Here is a 19,227-nt window from a genome sequence, read left to right on the forward strand (position 1 = left end):
TGAAGTTCTTTTCTGAGACAGGGTCTCACCCTGTCAGCCAGGCTGGAGTGCATGGCACAGTCATAGCTCACTGAAACTTCCAACTCCTGGGCTCAAGTGATCCTCTTACCTCAGTCTCCTGGGAAGCCGGAACTACAAGTATATGCCTCCACATCTGGCTAATTTTTATTTTTTGTAGAGACAGGATCTCACTATGTTTCCCACGCTGATCTGCAACTCTTAGCCTCAAGTGATTCTCCTGTCTCAGCCTCCCAAAGTGCTAAGATTACAGGCATGAGCCACCATGACTGGTCTAAAAGTGAAGTTCTTTATAATAATTTTAAGTAATTGTTTTCAAATCCTAAAATAAAACATCAGATTTTTCAAGAAAACATTATCAACTCACACAGGACTCAAACTGGCTTAGATTTTGCAAAAATCTAACACAGAACTTGGCATACAGAAAGTACTTAAATATTTAATAGAATAAAAAAATATGACTCTTTCCTGATTGTATTCCTGATCTCAAGGTCTCTTAGTGAGAGGAGCTCTACTGCTACAGGAGTACAGCTACACGAGAAGTGCCAGCAAGAAGTCATGATCATCACTGAAGAGAGAGGAGTGGGGACAGAGACAAGAGGTGCAGTTCTAGGAATACGCGTGAAGTCCTTTTACTAGTTACTGTGGCTGGATGGCAGTGGTCTGCCAGGCAAAGTAGAGAACTAAGGAAGGTCATGCTTGAATTTAATAAGTGGCAAGTAAGACAGGTATCCAGGACTCTGATCCATCAACCAGTTCTTTACATAGATTTTTCAGAAAAATATGCAGAAAAGACAGAACAGGAAAATGTTTCCTTTTTATTATTTACAAGACTTTTGTCTCAAAACTCTACCTTGTACTCTTAGGTCTGGTCAGTTATAATCTTTTTTCAGTTGGTGTGGCTCATGCCTGTAATCCCAGCACTTTGGGAGGTCGAGGCAGGTGGATCACCTGAGGCCAGAAGTTCGAGACCAGCCTGGCCACAATGGTGAAACCCCATCTCTACTAAAAATACAAAAAATTAGCCGGGCATGGTGGTAGGAGGCACCTGTAATCCCAGCTACTCTAGAGGCAGAGGCAGGAAAATTGCTTGAACCCAGGAGACAGAGATTGCAGCGAGCCGAGGTTGCGCCACTGCACTCCGGCCTGGACAACAAGAGCGAAACTCCGTCTCCAAAAAAAAAAGCATCTTTTTTTCTCTTTAATCTATGATCTAAAAGAAAAGAAAATATAGTACTTCTCATAGTCTCTTTCCCTAGCCCATATCCTAATATTAATGGCAGGGAATAAGGTACTGAGAGCAAAACCCAAGGAATAGTATTTTCCTCCCCTAGACCTAAAAAAACAAAAAAACAGCCCACTCCATGAGTCAACATCCCTGCCTCCACACCCCGGTTCTACTAAAGCTATCCCCTCTCCCAGCAAATAAATTTCTAGTCTTACATTTCCATCTATCTTATATGTAAAGCATTCACTCTAGGCATTTTCACTCTTCAACAAACAAGTCTTGAGCCTCTCAATTCCATGAATTTGTTCATTTCACTTTTTTCCTGGTGTGACTTCTTCACTTCTAACAAAATAGTAATACATTCAAGTTTCAAAATTCTACCTCTTTACCTTCTTCACCATTCCAATCGGTAGTCACTTCTTTCTCTCTTTAGTATTAAGACAGACAGCATACAGTCTATTCCCCTCATCCTATGTTTGTCACTTACAATCTAAATTAGTTATTTTTCACATGTATAAAGCTATCGTTCAAATTTGCTACAAATTTCTTGACTATAAGGGCTATGTCATACACCCATGCCTTTTTCATGACTGCAGACTTAGAGAAACATTAAATCTACTATTTTTGTCTGATTAACTTCTCAAGGTTCTGATATGTGGAAGAAATACACAAAAACTAATATGTCTACTAAATGTAAGGAAGGCACTATGCTAGAGAGTCATTTGGGAAGTAGAGGTGGAAAATGATAATCTAGACATACCTTGCCTAGTCTTTACATAATATACATACCTTCAAAATATTACAGGGTCAACCATGGATCTGAATGAATCTCTCACCTGAGAACCTGCTGGAGGAAAAGTAATTCCTTCCTCTTTCATAGATTTAATAGTTGCAGATATTAGACTAAACTGAGGGTCCTTCTGAAATTCTTCTGACCACTCCACCATTAAAGATTTCAGTTTTTCACATACTTTAGGATGTGCCTTTTAAGGAAAAGGAAAGGGAAATGAACACAAATCTATGGTTAAAATAAGTACTTAAATTATTTAACAAGGAGAACTACCATCAAAATTCTCTGTAATTATATGAACATCTACAAAAGTCCAGCAATTTCTAGCCTAGTTGAGTAATTGACAGATGCCTATTTACATGCTATCTCATACAAAATGACTGTTTTTAACACCAATTCCTAAGTCTTATTATAATGACAACAAATCTTTTATATTCAGAGATTATCTTCTCCATGTTTTGGAGAATGGAACCAGAGAAACTTGGATGTAAATCTTAGCTCTTCCACTTACTAGCTGCATGACCTTGAACAAGTTACCTCTAAGTCTCAGTTTTTGCATTTATAAAATAAGAATGATAAGGGAATCTAATTTCCAAGAATCTAATGCTCCAAGGGTAGTTAAGAGCATTCAACAAGACAGTATATGTAAAATGCTTAAAGCAATGACTACTTACTGGCCCTCAAAAAGGATTTGCTATTATCTACAGTATATATACTTTGGGGAGAAGAGTTTTTGGTGCTACAAATTAAAAAATCAAATATCAGAACAGTTTATTTCATTTCAATGTATCTAAAAATGACTTCATTTATAACACTTTAGTAATACCACATATAGTTATAACAACACACAATCTATGTATTTTTTAATGACTTAAATTTCTTCTGTTTTTAAAATTTACCTTATTTTTAATCACAGCACGTACTTCTGTTGCAAAATCACGGGAACATACTTCTAAATGAAATATCTTTCCACAGTTTGCCACACAAGCCCCAAGAAGCTATTAATTGAAATAAAAATTAATATACAAATGTTAAAATATTAACTTACTATAATTAAAAACATTTAAAATTTGCGTCAAATAATAACACGACTTGTACTCACGGTTAGTGCCTGCAGAGCAACATGTGGAACCTTATGATTTACCCTTTTCATTATGGCTTTTAGGCAATCTTTCGCTCTAAAAAAAAAAAAAAAGAGACAGACAGTTAAGTATTTATTGATAAATGTAATTCAAACATTAAGGTATTATTCTATAACCAAATACTTTTATATTTAACGGCCCAGGCCTGTAATATCAACACTTTGGGAAGCCAAGGCAGGAGGATCACTTGAGCCCAGGAATTTGAGACCAGCCTGGACAACAAAGTAAGAACTCATCTCTATAAAAAATTTAAAAATTAGCTGGGCATGGTGGCGTGTGTCTGTACTCCTAGCTACTGAGGAGGCTGAGGCAAGCGGATTGTTTGAGCCCAGGAGGCTGCAGTGAGCTGTGTCATGCCACCGTACTCCAGCCTGGATGACAGAGAGACTCTGACTCAAAATAAAATAAAGTAAGTATAAAATAAAAATAAATTAAACTAAAATCCTGGAAATTTCATGTTATTAAAGGAATAAATCTATAAAATGATTGTACACAATATTTTGTTTATAGGCTCATAGAACTTTTAAAAAAAAGCATGTTGCAAATGTTGTGTATTCCAAAATCAAGAGACAAACCACTTCACAAACGGTCTGTCAACACAAGAGACGTATACCAGATCTTTCCATTTCTTTAAGACAGATTTAGCTTTCAGACAGCAAAATCTTATTTTGAAAAAAATCTAACATGATATATAAACATGTGAATGTACTATGAAAAGTTTTCATGTTAAAACAAATGCTTTCATCACTCTTCTAAATTTCTAACATATAGTTCAGCTAATTGCCACATCTCCCCAAAAGCACTTTTTATATTCACTTTTTTCATTTGTTAGCCTATTATATTTATATGTATATTACTCAAAGACTTTTTTGTTATATTATCTATTGTGTTATCTACTCATTATTTAAAAGTTCCCATACATATAGAACTCCTAGAGGAATTCCTTAAATAACTCACCTAAACATTGTTATCATGTATCCCTATTGTGTCAAGGCTTTCATCACGTGTGTGACTAAAGCAGATTTTCAGTTGAACTCTTTTTCATTTGTTCCTTCAGGATGAAGTTAATCCCATAAATCCAGCAACTGGGCTTTTTTAACTTTTATGTCCCAAAAGTACAACTGAGCCTTTAAGTACATGAAAGTTAGGGGCACCAACACCCCACACAGCCAAAAATCTGTGTATAACTTTTGATTCCCCAAAAGCTTAACTATTAATAGCCTAGTCTTTTCTTTTTTTTTGAGACAAGAGTCTCACTCTGCCGCCCAGGCTGGAGTGCAGTGGTGCCATCTCAGTTCATTGCAACCTCTGCCTCCTGGGTTCAAGCGATCCTCCTGTCTCAGCCTCCCAAGTAGCTGGGATTACAGGTGCACACCATTATGTCCAGCTAAGTTTTGTATTTTTAGTAGAGACGAGGTTTTACCATATTGGCCAGGCTGGTTTCAAACTCCTGACCTCAAGTGATCTGCTCACCTCAGCCTCTCAAAGTACTGGGATTACAGGCGTGAGCCACTGCAACCAGCCAACTAACAGCCTACTCTTGACCAGAAGCTCTTCACCAATAGCATAAACAGTAGATGGACATATATTTTGTATCTACATAATATACTGTATTCTTACAATAAGGTAAGCTAGAGAAAAAAAAAATGTTGTTAAGGAAATCATGAGTTGGAGGAAGAGGGGTTGGTCCTGCAGTCTTAGAGGTGGCAGAGGTGGAAGAAAACCTATGTATAAGTGGACCCTCACAGTTTAAATCTGTGTTGTTCTAGGGTCAACTGTGATAAAGTCTCATTGTTCTCTCAAAGTTACATCACAAAAAGAGACACTGGTTATCAAGTTCCTAGACACTGACTGAGCATGACTGGACATCTTACCCATTAGGAGTACTTCCAACTTTGTCACATATGTCCATAATAAGACTCCAATCTTCTGTAGTGTTGTACTCATTCGTGGCTTTTTCTATAAAATATATTAGCATACACAACAATGAGGACACATTTCATATAACACTAAAATACCAGTAAAGGCCCAACATTTAAGAAATCCTACCTTTTCTCTTGCCGAAGATACTACAGATGACCTTCAGAAGACAAAAGTACTTCTATTAACTTCAATTTTAAATTGTATAATTAAATGAACTAAGTATCTTGAGGTAAAGCAATTAAATGCCTTCTAAATAAACAAATTACTAAGTATCAATAACCCCATAAAATTCTAACTTGGAAGAAAGTTTTAAAAATGTATCATCAAGACTGGGCATGGTGGCTCATGCCTGTAATCCCATGCATGGGAGGCCAAGGCAGGAGGATCATTTGAGGCCAGGAGTTTGAGACGAGCCTGGACAATATAGTGAGACCCTGTCTCTACAAAAAATAAATTTTATACATTAGCCAGGCATGGTGGCAAATGCCTGTAATCTTAGCTACTTGGGAGGCTGAAATGGGAGGATTGCTTTGCCTATGAATTCAAGGCCGCAGTGAGCTATTATCACGCTACTGCACTCCAGCCTGGGTGACAGGGAGAGACCGTATCTCTTAAAAAAATTAGAAAGTATATCATACAAGTAAATATGTACTAAACTGTCCAATAAAGCATTGGTTTTGTAAATTTTTTTTAATAGAGAAGGGGTCTCACTATGTTGCCCAGGTTGGTCTTGAACTCCTGGGCTCAAGGAATCTTCCTCCTTGGCCTCCCAAATGTTGGGATTACAGGCCACTGTACTCAGCCTGAAGCATTGTTTTCACAGCAAAAAGAAAAACTGATTAATATAGTAAATTCATACAATGGAATATGAAATGAGGGATACAAAATTAAATGAACAAAAATTTATGAAACTCAAAACATGATTTGCTTGGGCTTATAATGCTGAGTCAAAAAAGCTAACAGCAGAAGAATTCATAATATTTACATGAGTTGTTTTTCTTCCTTTTTTCTGCTTTTTTTTTTGTTGTTGAGACAGAGTCTCCACTCTGTTGCCCAGGCTGGCTGGAGTGCAGTGGCACAATCTCAGCTGACTGCAACCTCTGCCTCCCAGGTTCAAGCGATTCTCTTGCCTCAGCCTCCCAAGTATCTGGGACTACAGGTGCCCGCCATCATGCTCGGCTAATTTTTGTATTTTTAGTAGAGATAGGGTGTCACCATATTGGCCAGGCTGGTCTCAAACTCCTGACCTTGCGATCCGCCCACCTTGGCCTCCCAAAGTGCTGGGATTACAGGCGTGAGGCACCGCACCCAGCTACATGAGTTTTTTAAAGACAGCTTTATTGCTATAATTCACGTATCAATACAATTTACACATTTAAAATGTACAATTCAATGTTTTGACTATATTCATAGAGTTGTACAACTAACACCAGTATCTAATTTGAGAACATTTAATCACTTCCAAGAGAAATCCATACCCACTGGCAATTACTGTTCATTCTCCCTACATACTCCCAGCCCCAAGCAACCACTTGTCTACTTTCTGTCTCCAAAGATTCACCTATCCTGGATTTTTCATATAAACAGAACCATACAATACATGTTCTTTTCTGACTGGCTTCTGTTATTTGGCATAATGTTTGCAAGGGTCATCCACGTTGTAGCATGTATCAGTACTTCATTTCTTCTTATGGCTAAATAATATTCCACTGTATAGATATACCACATTTATCCATTCACCAGTTCATGAACATCTGGGTTGGCTGGCTGGTTGGCTGGCTGGTTGGTTGGCTTACTGAGACAGGGTCTCACACTGTTGCCCAGGCTGGTGTGCAGTGGTGTCATCACGACTCACTGCAGCCTTGATCTCCCGGGGCTCACGTGATCCTCCCACCTCGGCTTCCCGAGTAGCTAGGACCACAGGTGTGCACCATCACGCCCAACTAAGTTTTGCATTTTTTGTGGAGATGGGGTTTCGTCATGTTGCCCAGGTTGGTCTCAAACTGCTGGGCTCAAGTGATCTGCCTGCCTCAGCCTCCGAAAGTGCTGAGATTACAAGTCTGAGCCACCATGCCAGTCAACATTTGGATTTTCAAAAACGTTTTTGGGCCAGGAGCGGTGGCTCACGGCACTTCGGGAGGCCGAGCTGGGCAGATCACGAGGTCAGGGGATCGAGACCATCCTGGCTAACACGGTGAAACTCCATCACTACTAAAATTACAAAAAATTAGCCGGGCATGGTGGTGGGCGCCTGTAGACCCAGCTACTCAGGAGGCTGAGGCAGGAGAATGGCCTGAACCTGGGACGTGGAGCTTGCAGTGAGCAGAATTCGTGCCACTGCACTCCAGCCTGGGCGACAGAGCAAAATGCCATCTCAAAAAAAAAAAACACTTTTTGGCTAATATAAATAATGCACTGATGCTATCAATATTCATGTACAAGTCCCTATGTAGACATCATGTTTTCATTTTCCTTTAGCATAGATCTAGGAGTAGAAATGCTGTGTCATATGATAACTCTATGTTTAATTTTTTTAGGAATGGGCAGTTTTCCAAGGGAACTATACTATGGTACATTCCCACCAGCAATATGTGAATGTTTCACCTGGAATTTCATAACATCCAAAAAATACGCTATATTCTTTAGGGATATATACACAGGTCATAAAAGTATTAACATGCATGAGAAGGATAAACATCAAACTTGGGGGGTGGTTCAAAAGAAGACAGGGGCTTCATTGTATTTATAAAGGTTTATTAAGTTGTACAGTATGTATCCAGAAAATATTTTATTTTCAATATCTTTTTTGTGGTCTGAAATATTACATGATCAAAGTAAAAACTGACAAGTAACCTGCATTGTGAGAAATAAAATAAATTAATTAAACATAAACTGTTAAAAAGCATGATCGGAATATAATGATTGAGTTATGGAGCATTTTTACTTTACTAACTTTTACAAAAATTTCAATATCAAGGAATACAATTTTTTCTTCTAGTATGGAGAGGTGGAGATATAAAAAACACCACTTTAGAAACATTGTATCATTTTATGTCTTTTCCTCTTTATCACATATACTCTATAATTTCAAATATAGAATAAGCTAGCAAAACATACACACACACACACACACACACACACACACACACACGACAGGTGATATCACAGTGATCATCAGGAAAGATGGTAGGAAACCAGAGTAATTTTTTTTTTAAACAGCAAGGAATAATCAAAAGAAGCCAAAAAATGAACTGGCTTAGCAAACAACTATACTTTGTGAGTAAAGAGAAACACACCAATGCAGTTAACCTCAGTTAAATGCTGGAACTCGCTTTAAAAAGCCATGCAAATTGCCTACTACTTATGGATGGAAAGCAACTGTTTTGACATGTGATGAAATGACAAACCAAGGGTTTTAGAAAAGTAATATATTTTTGTCTACTGAAAGTTCTAGATCCAGGCACCAAACTATGCAGGTAAAACATACCTACTCAGGTTTTCACCTTCTTCCCTTGCGCAAAAAAGACTATTGCTTTGGAAAGTCAGAGCAGACTATATTGTTTTCAAGGCTTAACTATTTCTGAATTACGTATCTAATAAATTCCATGAATTCAGAAGTACAGACAAGGAAAAACCTTTTTCCAATCCCTTTTAAAACTATGATGTATATCCTTCCAGACATTATATATACATATATACACACACATACATATACACACACACACACACAAAAATAATAAAAGCTAATGCAAAATTAAATAGTATAAGGTGTACAAAGACAGCACCCAAAAACAGACAACTTCTTCCTTGGCTAAGTTATGAACAAGATGAGAAACAAAACAGAATAAAATAACACTTTTGTTACTAACAGAAGCTTTAGATATACTGGCCAAATGAATTTAGCAGTGAACCCCAGAAGTGGGCATGCCTTAGCACTAAAGAGGAGAAGGTCTCTCCCTGCAGGGGTGAACCTCTGCATAACTTATTCCATGGAGAAGTAAATGAAAAATCACTCAGTGGTGGTGGAAAGACTAGCTAGTCCTACACAGAAGGGCATACGTAAGGCCAGTTATTCTCAAACTTACCAATCAGGTGTCCTCACACCAGAGATGAAGTGAATAAAAAAGCAAGGGCAAGCCAGGTGAGGTGGCACACACCTATCGTCCCAGCACTTGAGAGGCCAAGACAGGCAGATCACTTGAGCCCAGGAGTTCAACACCAGCATGGGCAACATGGTAAAACCCTGTCTCTACAAAAAACACAAAAAAGTTAGCTGGGCCTGATGGCACACGTCTGTAGTCCCAGCTACTTGGGAGGCTGAGGTAGGAGGATGGCTTGAGCCTGGGAGGTCGAGGTTGCAGTGAGACAAGATCGCACCACTGCACTCCAACGTGGACAACAGAGTGAGCCCTGTCTCCACAAAACAAAACAAAGGGCAGGCTCAGGGTGACACTAATGGAACTCCCTTCTCACAAAGAAAACCATAGGGGTACAGAAAAAATATTCCCCACTAATATTGTGATCATACTTAAATGTATCATTTCTTAACATGCATTTCTACTCATAAACATCTGTCCACATTCAGAAATATACATCTATACCAGTATTTTTAGTAGCTGCACAATGTACCATTATATACAGAGTGGCCATAAAGTTCCAAAACGAGCTAGAGAGAAGCTATCAGTAAACTGATTGTAAATCCATTAGGTACTCAATCTGTCTTCTTTGTTATACTTACTGGTATCATTCATATTGGTGACTCACATAGACTAAATACAAAATAATTAGGAGGGCAGGATTTTGTGCATAGTCCTTTCTGAAGATGTTTCATAGCTTTTTTTTTTTTGTTTAGCATCTGTCTTTGTCACAACCTTTCACCACATTCCACCCCCAGATGAATGTAACAATCACAGCACGAATTTTTGTTTGTTTTGTTCACAATTATTATTCTTAGTACATAAACAGCATGTAGGGCACGAAGTAGGTGCTCCATCAATATTTGTTTCATGAGTGAATGAATGATGTTGGTTGTTCCTCCACACTCCATTAGCCTGGTACAATGTGTAAAGTGGCAAACAACAGCAGAGCTTTTGAGTACATAAACTAAAAGGGCTTTAACTCTGATGCCCATCTGTGGACATGGTTTGGCTGATGTGTGCAAAGTTCTGGACCAACCAAAGCTTCACTGCTGAGCAGACAAATATTCAAGGGGCTACATAAGATCAAACTTCAATAGCAACACCACACGGCAACAAAAGGTAACAGCACTAGTGGGCTTATGAAGTTCTAGTTCTCCTCTTATTTACTGAGAGAAGTAACTCTATGTTTGGGAGTCTCAACAAGGAGGCAGGGTAAGTGGGGAAGGCAATGCTTCAAGAGCTTCTTAGACAGGTGACTAACTTTACATACTGAGTCTGAAAAGCAAATCATATATTTTACAGCTTCATGCCAATCTTTCCTATTCGTTTATGATGTAGTTTTTGCTATAACAGAATCTACCATTTTTCTTTTTATAGTGTCATTTAGCATACTGTTTGAATTACCTGAAGATTAAATATCCACCCACATTCTTTTCTGTATATTAATCCCCTTTTACATGTAAATCTTTAGGGTATCTAGAACTTCATTTAGTATATATGGAACCTCACACACGGTGTGAGACAGGAACAGAAAAATATTTTTACAAATTTGTTGTCAGTTCTACCATTTAAGAATCTATCCTTTCCTCATTGATCTGAGAAGCCAGCATCACCAATTAGCAAATTTTATGAGTATGGATGTGTATGAGTACAAAGACACACACATAATCAGGTGAGTCTGATTTTAGACCATCTAATAACCTACCTAGTCCAGCTAGAATTCAACTTTTCATGGTATTTTTCCAATTCTGGTCATGTAACACATTAAATATGAAGCCTATCTGATGCCTTCTAAAGCCTCCCAACAATCTTTAAAATATCTAATTAGACTATTGTTTATTCGATTTAATTTCCACAGAAAATGGAAAATTCCTGATTTGAATACTCTATCAAGCACAGTTTAGTCTCTACAAATATAGACTCACAATTACTCTTTTTAAAAAGTATAAAACCTGAAGACTTCATAATGGCCTGCCAAAAAGGACTTCGTTTTTCAAGTGAGCTAAATAACATTTAAATTATGCACTTAGGAGTATTTTAAACCCCTGGGAAATCTTAAATATTATAATTAAGAAACCAGTCTTTTATAGCATGTCACTTTGCCCAATGTTGGGGCCCTATATCACATTACTCTGTGTCAAACGCATAGCGAGGGAGAAAGTTGAAAGAGCCCTCCTGGGGCCTAAATGCTAAATTGCCAGCATTTGGTGGGTGTAAGTCATAACATTTCATCACCAGGCTTCGATTACTGTATGTAGAAAGCCTCAAATACAACATGAAATAGCTTAGAAAGATTCTAACAATATAATAAAGAATAATTCCATCAATACCTACCTACAAGGAACAAAAAGGCTCCGCCCAACTTACAGTCATTATGTTCAAAGTACAGCTTTAAAAACAATCTAGTTCTACCCATAAAACTTTTAATAAAATAGGCTCTATCAGTAATAAAAAATTTACATGAAATAAGAATGCCTGCAAGAAAGCTTTAAAGCTCCTCCTATTATGTTTGCAAATAAAAATTCATGACTAGTCTTCTGCTTCCAAACATGATAGAATATCTGGTACCAGACTTGCGATCCTACCAAAAACAACTATAAAACAGGCCAAAATCGATGAGGCAATTGTTTTCAGGGAATGAATAGCAGGCAGAGCAGGTCCCAGATCTTTGAGGGAAGGAAAATATGTAGTGAGCCTCACGATGGCCTCAGCTTTCTGCCTTGGAATACTTTCCTGTCCAGCACAAGGAAGACTAGCCCAAGTAGAGGAGGACTAGCCCAAGAAGAGCAGCTGAGAGACGGAGACCAGGTTTCTAAGCACGGTGATTAACCAGAGGCCCTTGGCCAAGGGCTGGGCTACACAAACACACTCGAGATGAGTTTCTATGGGGTCTAGCAGAGATTACCTTCTATGGGGCTGAAAGGTCAAGCAGCACTGGGAGTCATCCTCCCTATTATGCTTGGAATGTTTGTGTTCCTCCCAAAATTCTTATGTTGAAGCTGTAATCCCCAGTGTGGCTGTATTTGCAGATGGGGCCTCTAAGGAAGTAATTAATTGTTAAATGATGCCAAAAGGATGGGACCCTGATCCAACAAGATTAGTGTCCTTTTAAGAAAATACACCAGAGAGCTAGCACTCTCTTTGTGTACACACAGCCAGGAAAAGCCATATGAGGACACAGGAGTAAGGGGGCTGTATATAACCCAAGGGGCGAACTCTCACCAGACAGCACCTCTGCTGGCACTTTGATCTCGGACTTGCAGGCCCCAGAACTGTGAGAAAATAAATTTCTGCTGCGTAAGCTACCTAGCCTATGGTATTGTTATGGCAGCCCAAGCAGGCTAATTAACACTGCCCAAACAAAGCAAGAGAACACTTCATGCATTTAGTTGAAAATCCAAAAAGGGCACACCTTAGGAGGAAAAGTCCTCTAGAATTTAGTTCAAAACCAAAATAGGCCTCCCTCCAAGGAATAAAACCAAGTCTGTCAAAACCTAAAAGATCCCCCCCAATAATATTACAACCTGACAAAACTCAACACCATTTAGAGGAAGACAATGTAATTTAGCCTCCCTACAAAGAATAATCACAATGTCCACCGTAATATAAAAAATTACTAAATAAGCAAACAAGTATCCCAAAATCAAGATTAGTCAATAAAAACAGATGTTAGCATAACCCAAATGTTAGACTTAGCAAGAAAGAACTTTAGAGAATTATATATATTTTCAAGAATGCGAAGATTGGTGAATGCTCAGCAGAGAAATGAAAACTATAAAAATGGAATGTCTGAACTGCAAAGTACAATATCTCAATTTAAAAATGCATTAAATGGGCTGGGTGCGGGGGGCTCACACCTGTAATTCCAGCACTTTGGGAGGACGAGCGGGGTGGATCACGAGGTCAAGAGATCGAGACCATCCTGGCCAACATGGTGAAGCCCTGTCTCTACTAAAAATACAAAAAATTAGCCAGGTGTGGTGGTGGGTGCCTGTAGTTCCAGCTACTCAGGAGGCTGAGGCAGGAGAATCACTTGAACCTGGGAAGTGGAGGTTGCAGTGAGCCAAGATTACATAACTGTACTCTAGTCTGGGCAACAGAGCGAGACTGTCTCAAAAAAAAAAAAAAAAACTTGTAATACCCAATCACATGGGAACTAACAAGCAGGACATGCGGATAATTTAAAGTATAACAGAAGGCAACATAAAAATGTATTATGATTAAGATACTATGTATCAATACCTTTGGACATGACTAAAGCAATTTAGAATTTTGTCTTAGTCTGTTTTACACTGCTATTTAACAGAATACCTGAAATGGGGTAGTTCATAAAGAACAGAAATTTATTTCTCACAGTTCTGGAGGCTGGAAAGTCCAAGATCAAAGCAATGGCATCTGGTCAGGGCCTTCTTACTGTGTCCTCACATGGCAGAAGGTGGAAGGGCAAGGGAGAGTGAACCCACTCCTGTAAGCCCTTTTTATTGCAGCATTAATCCATTCATAAAGGAGGTACTCTCATGACCTAAACACTTCCCAAAAGGCCCCATCCCCCAACACTGTTACATTGGCGACTGTTTCCAACACGTAAATTGTGGGGGATACATTCTCACCATAGCAATCTTAGGAGAAAAAATTGCTTTTTACCTATTAATAGGAGGAAAAACCCTCAATTGTTTCTATACCTTAAAATTGCAGTATAAGAACCAAGAAAAGCCAGCCAAAAAAATATATATATAAAAAATATATATATATAAAAACACATATATACAATTTTTTTTTTTTTGAGATGGAGTCTTGTTCTGTTGCCCAGGCTGGAGTGCAGTGGCCGGATCTCAGCTCACTGCAAGCTCCACCTCCCGGGTTTACGCCATTCTCCTGCCTCAGTCTCCCGAGTAGCTGCGACTACAGGCACTCGCCACCAAGCCTGGCTAGTTTTTTGTATTTTTTTAGTAGAGACAGGGTTTCACTGTGTTAGCCAGGATGGTCTCGATCTCCTGACCTCGTGATCTGCCTGTCTCGGCCTCCCAAAGGGCTGGGATTACAGGCTTGAGCCACCACGCTCAATTAATTAACAATTTAATTAAAAACAATAATAGGAATTAAGCAATAACTCCTGAGCATTTTACATATGCTAAATCACTTACTCCTCAATCAAATGAAGGATTCTCGTAAGTGGGGACTGGTGGTTCACACCTGTAATCCCAGCACTTTGGGAGGCCAAGCCAGGAGGATCACTTGAGAGTCCAGGAGTTCAAGACCAGCCTGGGCAACACAGTAAGATCCCTCATCTCTAACAAAAAAAAAAAAAAAATTAAAAAGTAGTCTGGTACAGTGATGCACACTTGTAGTTCTAGCTACTCAGAAGGCTGAAACAGGAGAGTGCATGAGCCCAGGAGTTTGAGGTTACAGTGAGCTATGATTGTGCCACTGTACTCCAGCCTGGGCTGGGTTATTTTACAACCTTGCATGTAAAATAAATAAATAAAAATAAAAACTATATAAATGGGAAAGCTGAGATACAGAAAATTATTCTTATTCTTATTATTTGAGATACAGTCTCACTCTGTCGCCCAGGTTGGAGTAGAATGGCACGATCTCAGCTCACTGCAACCTCTGCCTCCCGGGTTCAAGCAATTCTCCCGCCTCAGCCTCCCGAGTAGCTGGAACTACAGGCGCATGCCACCATGGCTGGGTAATTTTTGCACTTTTAGTAGAGACAAGGTTTTGCCATGTTGGTCAGGCTGGTCTCGAACTCCTGACCTCAGGTGATCTGCCTGCCTCGGCCTCACAAAGTGCTGGGATTACAGGCATGAGCCACTGCACCTGGTCCAGAAAATTATTAAATAACTAGCACAAGGTTATACAGTTAGTAAGCAATAAAATAGAGATTTCAATTTGTGCCATCTGGCTCAGAGTGTGTGCTCCAGGTTCAAATCACTATATTAAACTGCCTCTTGAGAGTAATTTTTGTTCAAAATTGCCAAATTAACATAGTTTTTCTGTTTCCCTATGTATACATTGTTGCAGGAAGTCAGGGACCCTGAATGGGGGGGACTGGCTGGAGCCATGGCAGAGGAACATAAATTGTGAAGATTTCATGGACATTTATCAGTTCCCAAATTAATACTTTTATCATTTCTTAGGCCTGTCTTTACTGCAATCTCTGAATATAAGTTGTGGAGATTTCATGGACATTTATCAGTTCCCAAATAATACTCTTATTAATTTCTTATGCCTGTCTTTAATCTCTTAATCCTGTTATCTTCGTAAGCTGAGAATGTACATCACCTCAGGACTCTGTGATGATTGTGTTAACTACACAAATTGATTGTAAAACATGTGTTTTAAGAATATGAAATCTGACTGTAAAACGTGTGTTTGAACAATATGAAATCAGTGCACCTTAAAAAAGAACAGAATAACAGCAATTTTAGGGAACAAGGGAAGATAACCGTAAGGTCTGACTGCCTGCGGGGTGGGGCAAAAAGAGCCATATTTTTCTTCCTGCAGAGAGTCTATAAACAGATGTGCAAGGAGGACAGATACTCAATTCTTCTCCTAGCAAAGAATATTAAATATTAAGACCCTAGGAAAAGAAGTACATTCCTGGGGGGAGGTCTATAAACGGCCGCTCTGGGAGTGTCTGTCTTATGCGGTTGAGACAAGGACTGAAATACACCCTGGTCTCCTGCAGTATCCTCAGGCTTACTAGGATTGGGAAAGTCCAGCCTGGTAAATTTTGGTCAGACTGGTTCTCTGCTCTTGAACCCTGTTTTCTGTTAAGATGTTAATCAAGACAATACGTGCACAGCTGAACACAGATCCTCATTAGTAATTCTAATTTTGCCCTTTGCCTTGTGATCTTTACTGGCCTCAGAAGCATGTGATCTTTGTGACCTACTCCCTGTTCATACACCACCTCCCCTTTTGAAATCCTTAATAAAAACTTGCTGGTTTTGCGGTTCAGGTGGGGCATTACAGACCTACCGATATGTGATGTCACCCCCGGCGGCCCAGCCGTAAAATTCCTCTCTTTGTACTCTTTCTCTGAAACCGGCTGACACTTAGGGAAACTAGAAAGAACCTACATTGAAATATTGGGGGCGGGTTCCCTTGATAATACATATCTTAAACACACTGAATAGGAAACATGCAAATTCAACTCTCGTTTATAAGCAAAGAATCAGGCAGAGTGCCATGATTAACTTTTTTTTTTTTTTGAGATGCAGTTTTGCTCTTATTGCCCAGGCTGGAGTGTAATGGCACAATCTCGGCTCAATGCAAACCTCTGCCTCCCGAGTTCAAGCGATTCTCCTGCCTCAGCCTCCCAAGTAGCTGGGATTACAGGCATGCACCACCATGCCGGGCTAATTTTGTATTTTTAGTAGGGGTGGGGTTTCTCCACGTTGGTCAGGCTGGTCTCAAACTCCTAACCTCAGGTGATCTGCCCACCTAGGCCTCCCAAAGTGCTGGGATTAAAAGCGTGAGCCACTGTGCCCACCGATTAACTCCATTTACTAAACCATAATACAATATATTCAAGAGCTGCTTCCTCTGATACAATACAGATCAGTCATTGCCATTCTATTCATTTCTCATGTCGCCACCAACATTTTTGGGGCGATTAGGAGGAATTAAGAGAATTGAGCGTAAGGGGAGCCAGGAGGAAAAGAAGGGGGAAAAACACATAAAAATTCCCTTTTACTGTCTTTTAATATTTTAAACCATCTATTAAAAAGGCAAGTCCTGGGGCCAGCCTTTATTTTCCTACAAGTTTACTTTCTTCTTGGCTGATATTTCCAAAATACCCTCTGTAATTCTGTTAGGTGAGAACCATGTCCCCCTAACTCCACAAAATGAGCACACTCATTTACACACACCCTTACTCAGGAGACAGGGCAGAAGCATACATGTTATAATTTCCATTGTAACAGGCCTATTAGGAAGTATAATGTGCCAGACATTTTCTAGTGACTGGGATAAAGGAAAAATGAGTCAGCCGGGTGCAGTGGCTCATGTCTGTAATCTCAGCACTTTGGGAGGCTGAGGCGGGCAGATCACAAGGTCAGGAGATCAAGACGAGCCTGGCTAACATGGTGAAACCCCATCTCTATTAAAAAAATATATATATACAAAAAATTATCTGGGTGGGGTGGCACACACCTGTAGTCCCAACTACTCAGGAGGCTGTGCCAGGAGAATCACTTGAACCCGGGAGATGGAGGTTGCAGTGAGCCAAAATAGCGCCACTGCACTCCAGCCTGGGCAACAGAACGAGACTCCGTCTTGGAAAAAAAAAAAGAGTCTCCAAGGTAGCCACTAGCATGCCAAAAAGTTACAGATAGAGAATCAAAAGCAAATAGGCCAGGCATATGATTACCTCACCTCTGCAGACCGAGAAGACCATTATGCACACTCTGTATGCACCTGTGGAGTACTGTCAGGCTTCAGGGGTGGGATACACATCACCAGTTAAACAACAAGGACCTGCCCTGCCTACATCCAGCTCTGAAGCTTTCTTACTAGCTTATAAGCTTTGGAGTAGTTCACCTTCATTTTGACTCAAACTCAAATCCATGTTCTCATTTGTCAAATGGAGATTAAAATAGCTGCCGTGCTAAAAAGAGTTGTGAAAATTACGTGAAAAGAAAAATGGACAAAATACTTAAACAAGTAGTACTTTGAAAAAGAGAATATCCATTTAGCAAAATAAATATATTTAAAGGTGCCCAACATCAAGAGTTATTAGGTAAATGCATATTAAAACCACAATGAAGGCCGGGCATGGTGGCTCCCGCCTGTAACTCCAGCACTTCGGGAGGTCAAGGCGAGCGGATCACATGAGGCCAGGAGCTGGAGACGAGCCTGGCCAACACAGGGAAACCCTGTCTCTACTGAAAATGCAAAAACTAGCCAGGCATGGTGGTGTACATCTGTAGTCCCAGATACTCGGGAGGTAGGAGAATCGCTTGAACCTGGGAGGGAGAGGTTGCAGTGAGCCTAGATCATGCCACTGCATTCCAGCCTGGGGGACAGAGCAAGACTCTGTCTCAAAATCAACAACAATGACAAAGCCCATAATGAGATACCCACTAGAATGGCTAAAAATTTTAAAACTACATCATCATGTACTGACAAATTTCTGACATAAAATTGTAATAATACGACAAAATGAAAAATCAAGGCAGGGAAGAAGAGAAGTGGTCAGATTCAGAGACAGAAAACAACCAAGGAGAAAAAAATAACAAAAGATAAAGAAATGATATATCCTTAAGTTTTATTTTGATATCTGGGTGATAAATAGTTAGAACCAATAGTTGTCAAGTAACCAGAGTTTCATATCCTACCCTACATACATACACACAAAGCCTAGTCTTAACACCTATAAGCAGGTGGCCACTTCAGAATGTCAATAATTTTCAGGGGACAATGGCCATTCCCAGATATCTGCCACAATGACCTTCTTAGGTTCAATCTCTACATTAGATACAAATATTTATTCATTATCAGATAACTTAACAGAACCTAATAAGGTATTAATGTTTGGGAAAAAAAACTTCTTCCCCTTCAACCCTCCATCTCAAGGACTTAGTACTGCTGTGGACAAACCAAAACACTGCATGTGCTAGATTTCTTTAAGCAGATCTCTTTTTAGAAGAGAAGGTTAAGATAATACATCCCATGACAAATGGAAGTAAAAGCTGCTGTTCCAAATAAGAATAAAAAAAAAACTTTTAGTACAAATGAGAAGTAAAATTCTGAGTCACTACAATTCTCATATTGCAAATGAAAATAGGCAAGTGCTTACTAAGGGAATGTTTACCGACCAAGAAAATAGTCTGCGAGTTTTCAGATACAATAAAAATTTCACTGCATAACAAATTTTTCATCCGAATGCTATCATTTAAAAATGATACTAAATATGAGGGACACTGCACATAATAAAAATTTTTTAATCCTTCATCATTTCCCCTCATGCTTTTATAA

The 19,227-nt window shown here is 39.3% G+C and overlaps 1 protein-coding gene across 1 annotated transcript in view; it reads right to left on the minus strand.

The window, feature by feature from the left end:
• Positions 1 to 19,227, minus strand: part of STAM2 (signal transducing adaptor molecule (SH3 domain and ITAM motif) 2) — a 52,413-nt gene that overhangs the window by 24,244 nt on the left and 8,942 nt on the right. Inside the window, exons 2-5 of the mRNA XM_011987851.1 lie at positions 5,053 to 5,137; positions 3,139 to 3,214; positions 2,936 to 3,034; positions 2,083 to 2,229 (exon numbers count right to left, since the gene is read on the minus strand). Coding sequence (XP_011843241.1) covers positions 2,083 to 2,229; positions 2,936 to 3,034; positions 3,139 to 3,214; positions 5,053 to 5,137 — 407 coding nt within the window. The remainder of the gene's footprint in view (positions 1 to 2,082; positions 2,230 to 2,935; positions 3,035 to 3,138; positions 3,215 to 5,052; positions 5,138 to 19,227) is intronic.

The sequence above is a fragment of the Mandrillus leucophaeus genome, unplaced genomic scaffold (assembly GCF_000951045.1).
Source record: "Mandrillus leucophaeus isolate KB7577 unplaced genomic scaffold, Mleu.le_1.0 Scaffold318, whole genome shotgun sequence".
Lineage (NCBI taxonomy): Eukaryota > Metazoa > Chordata > Mammalia > Primates > Cercopithecidae > Mandrillus > Mandrillus leucophaeus.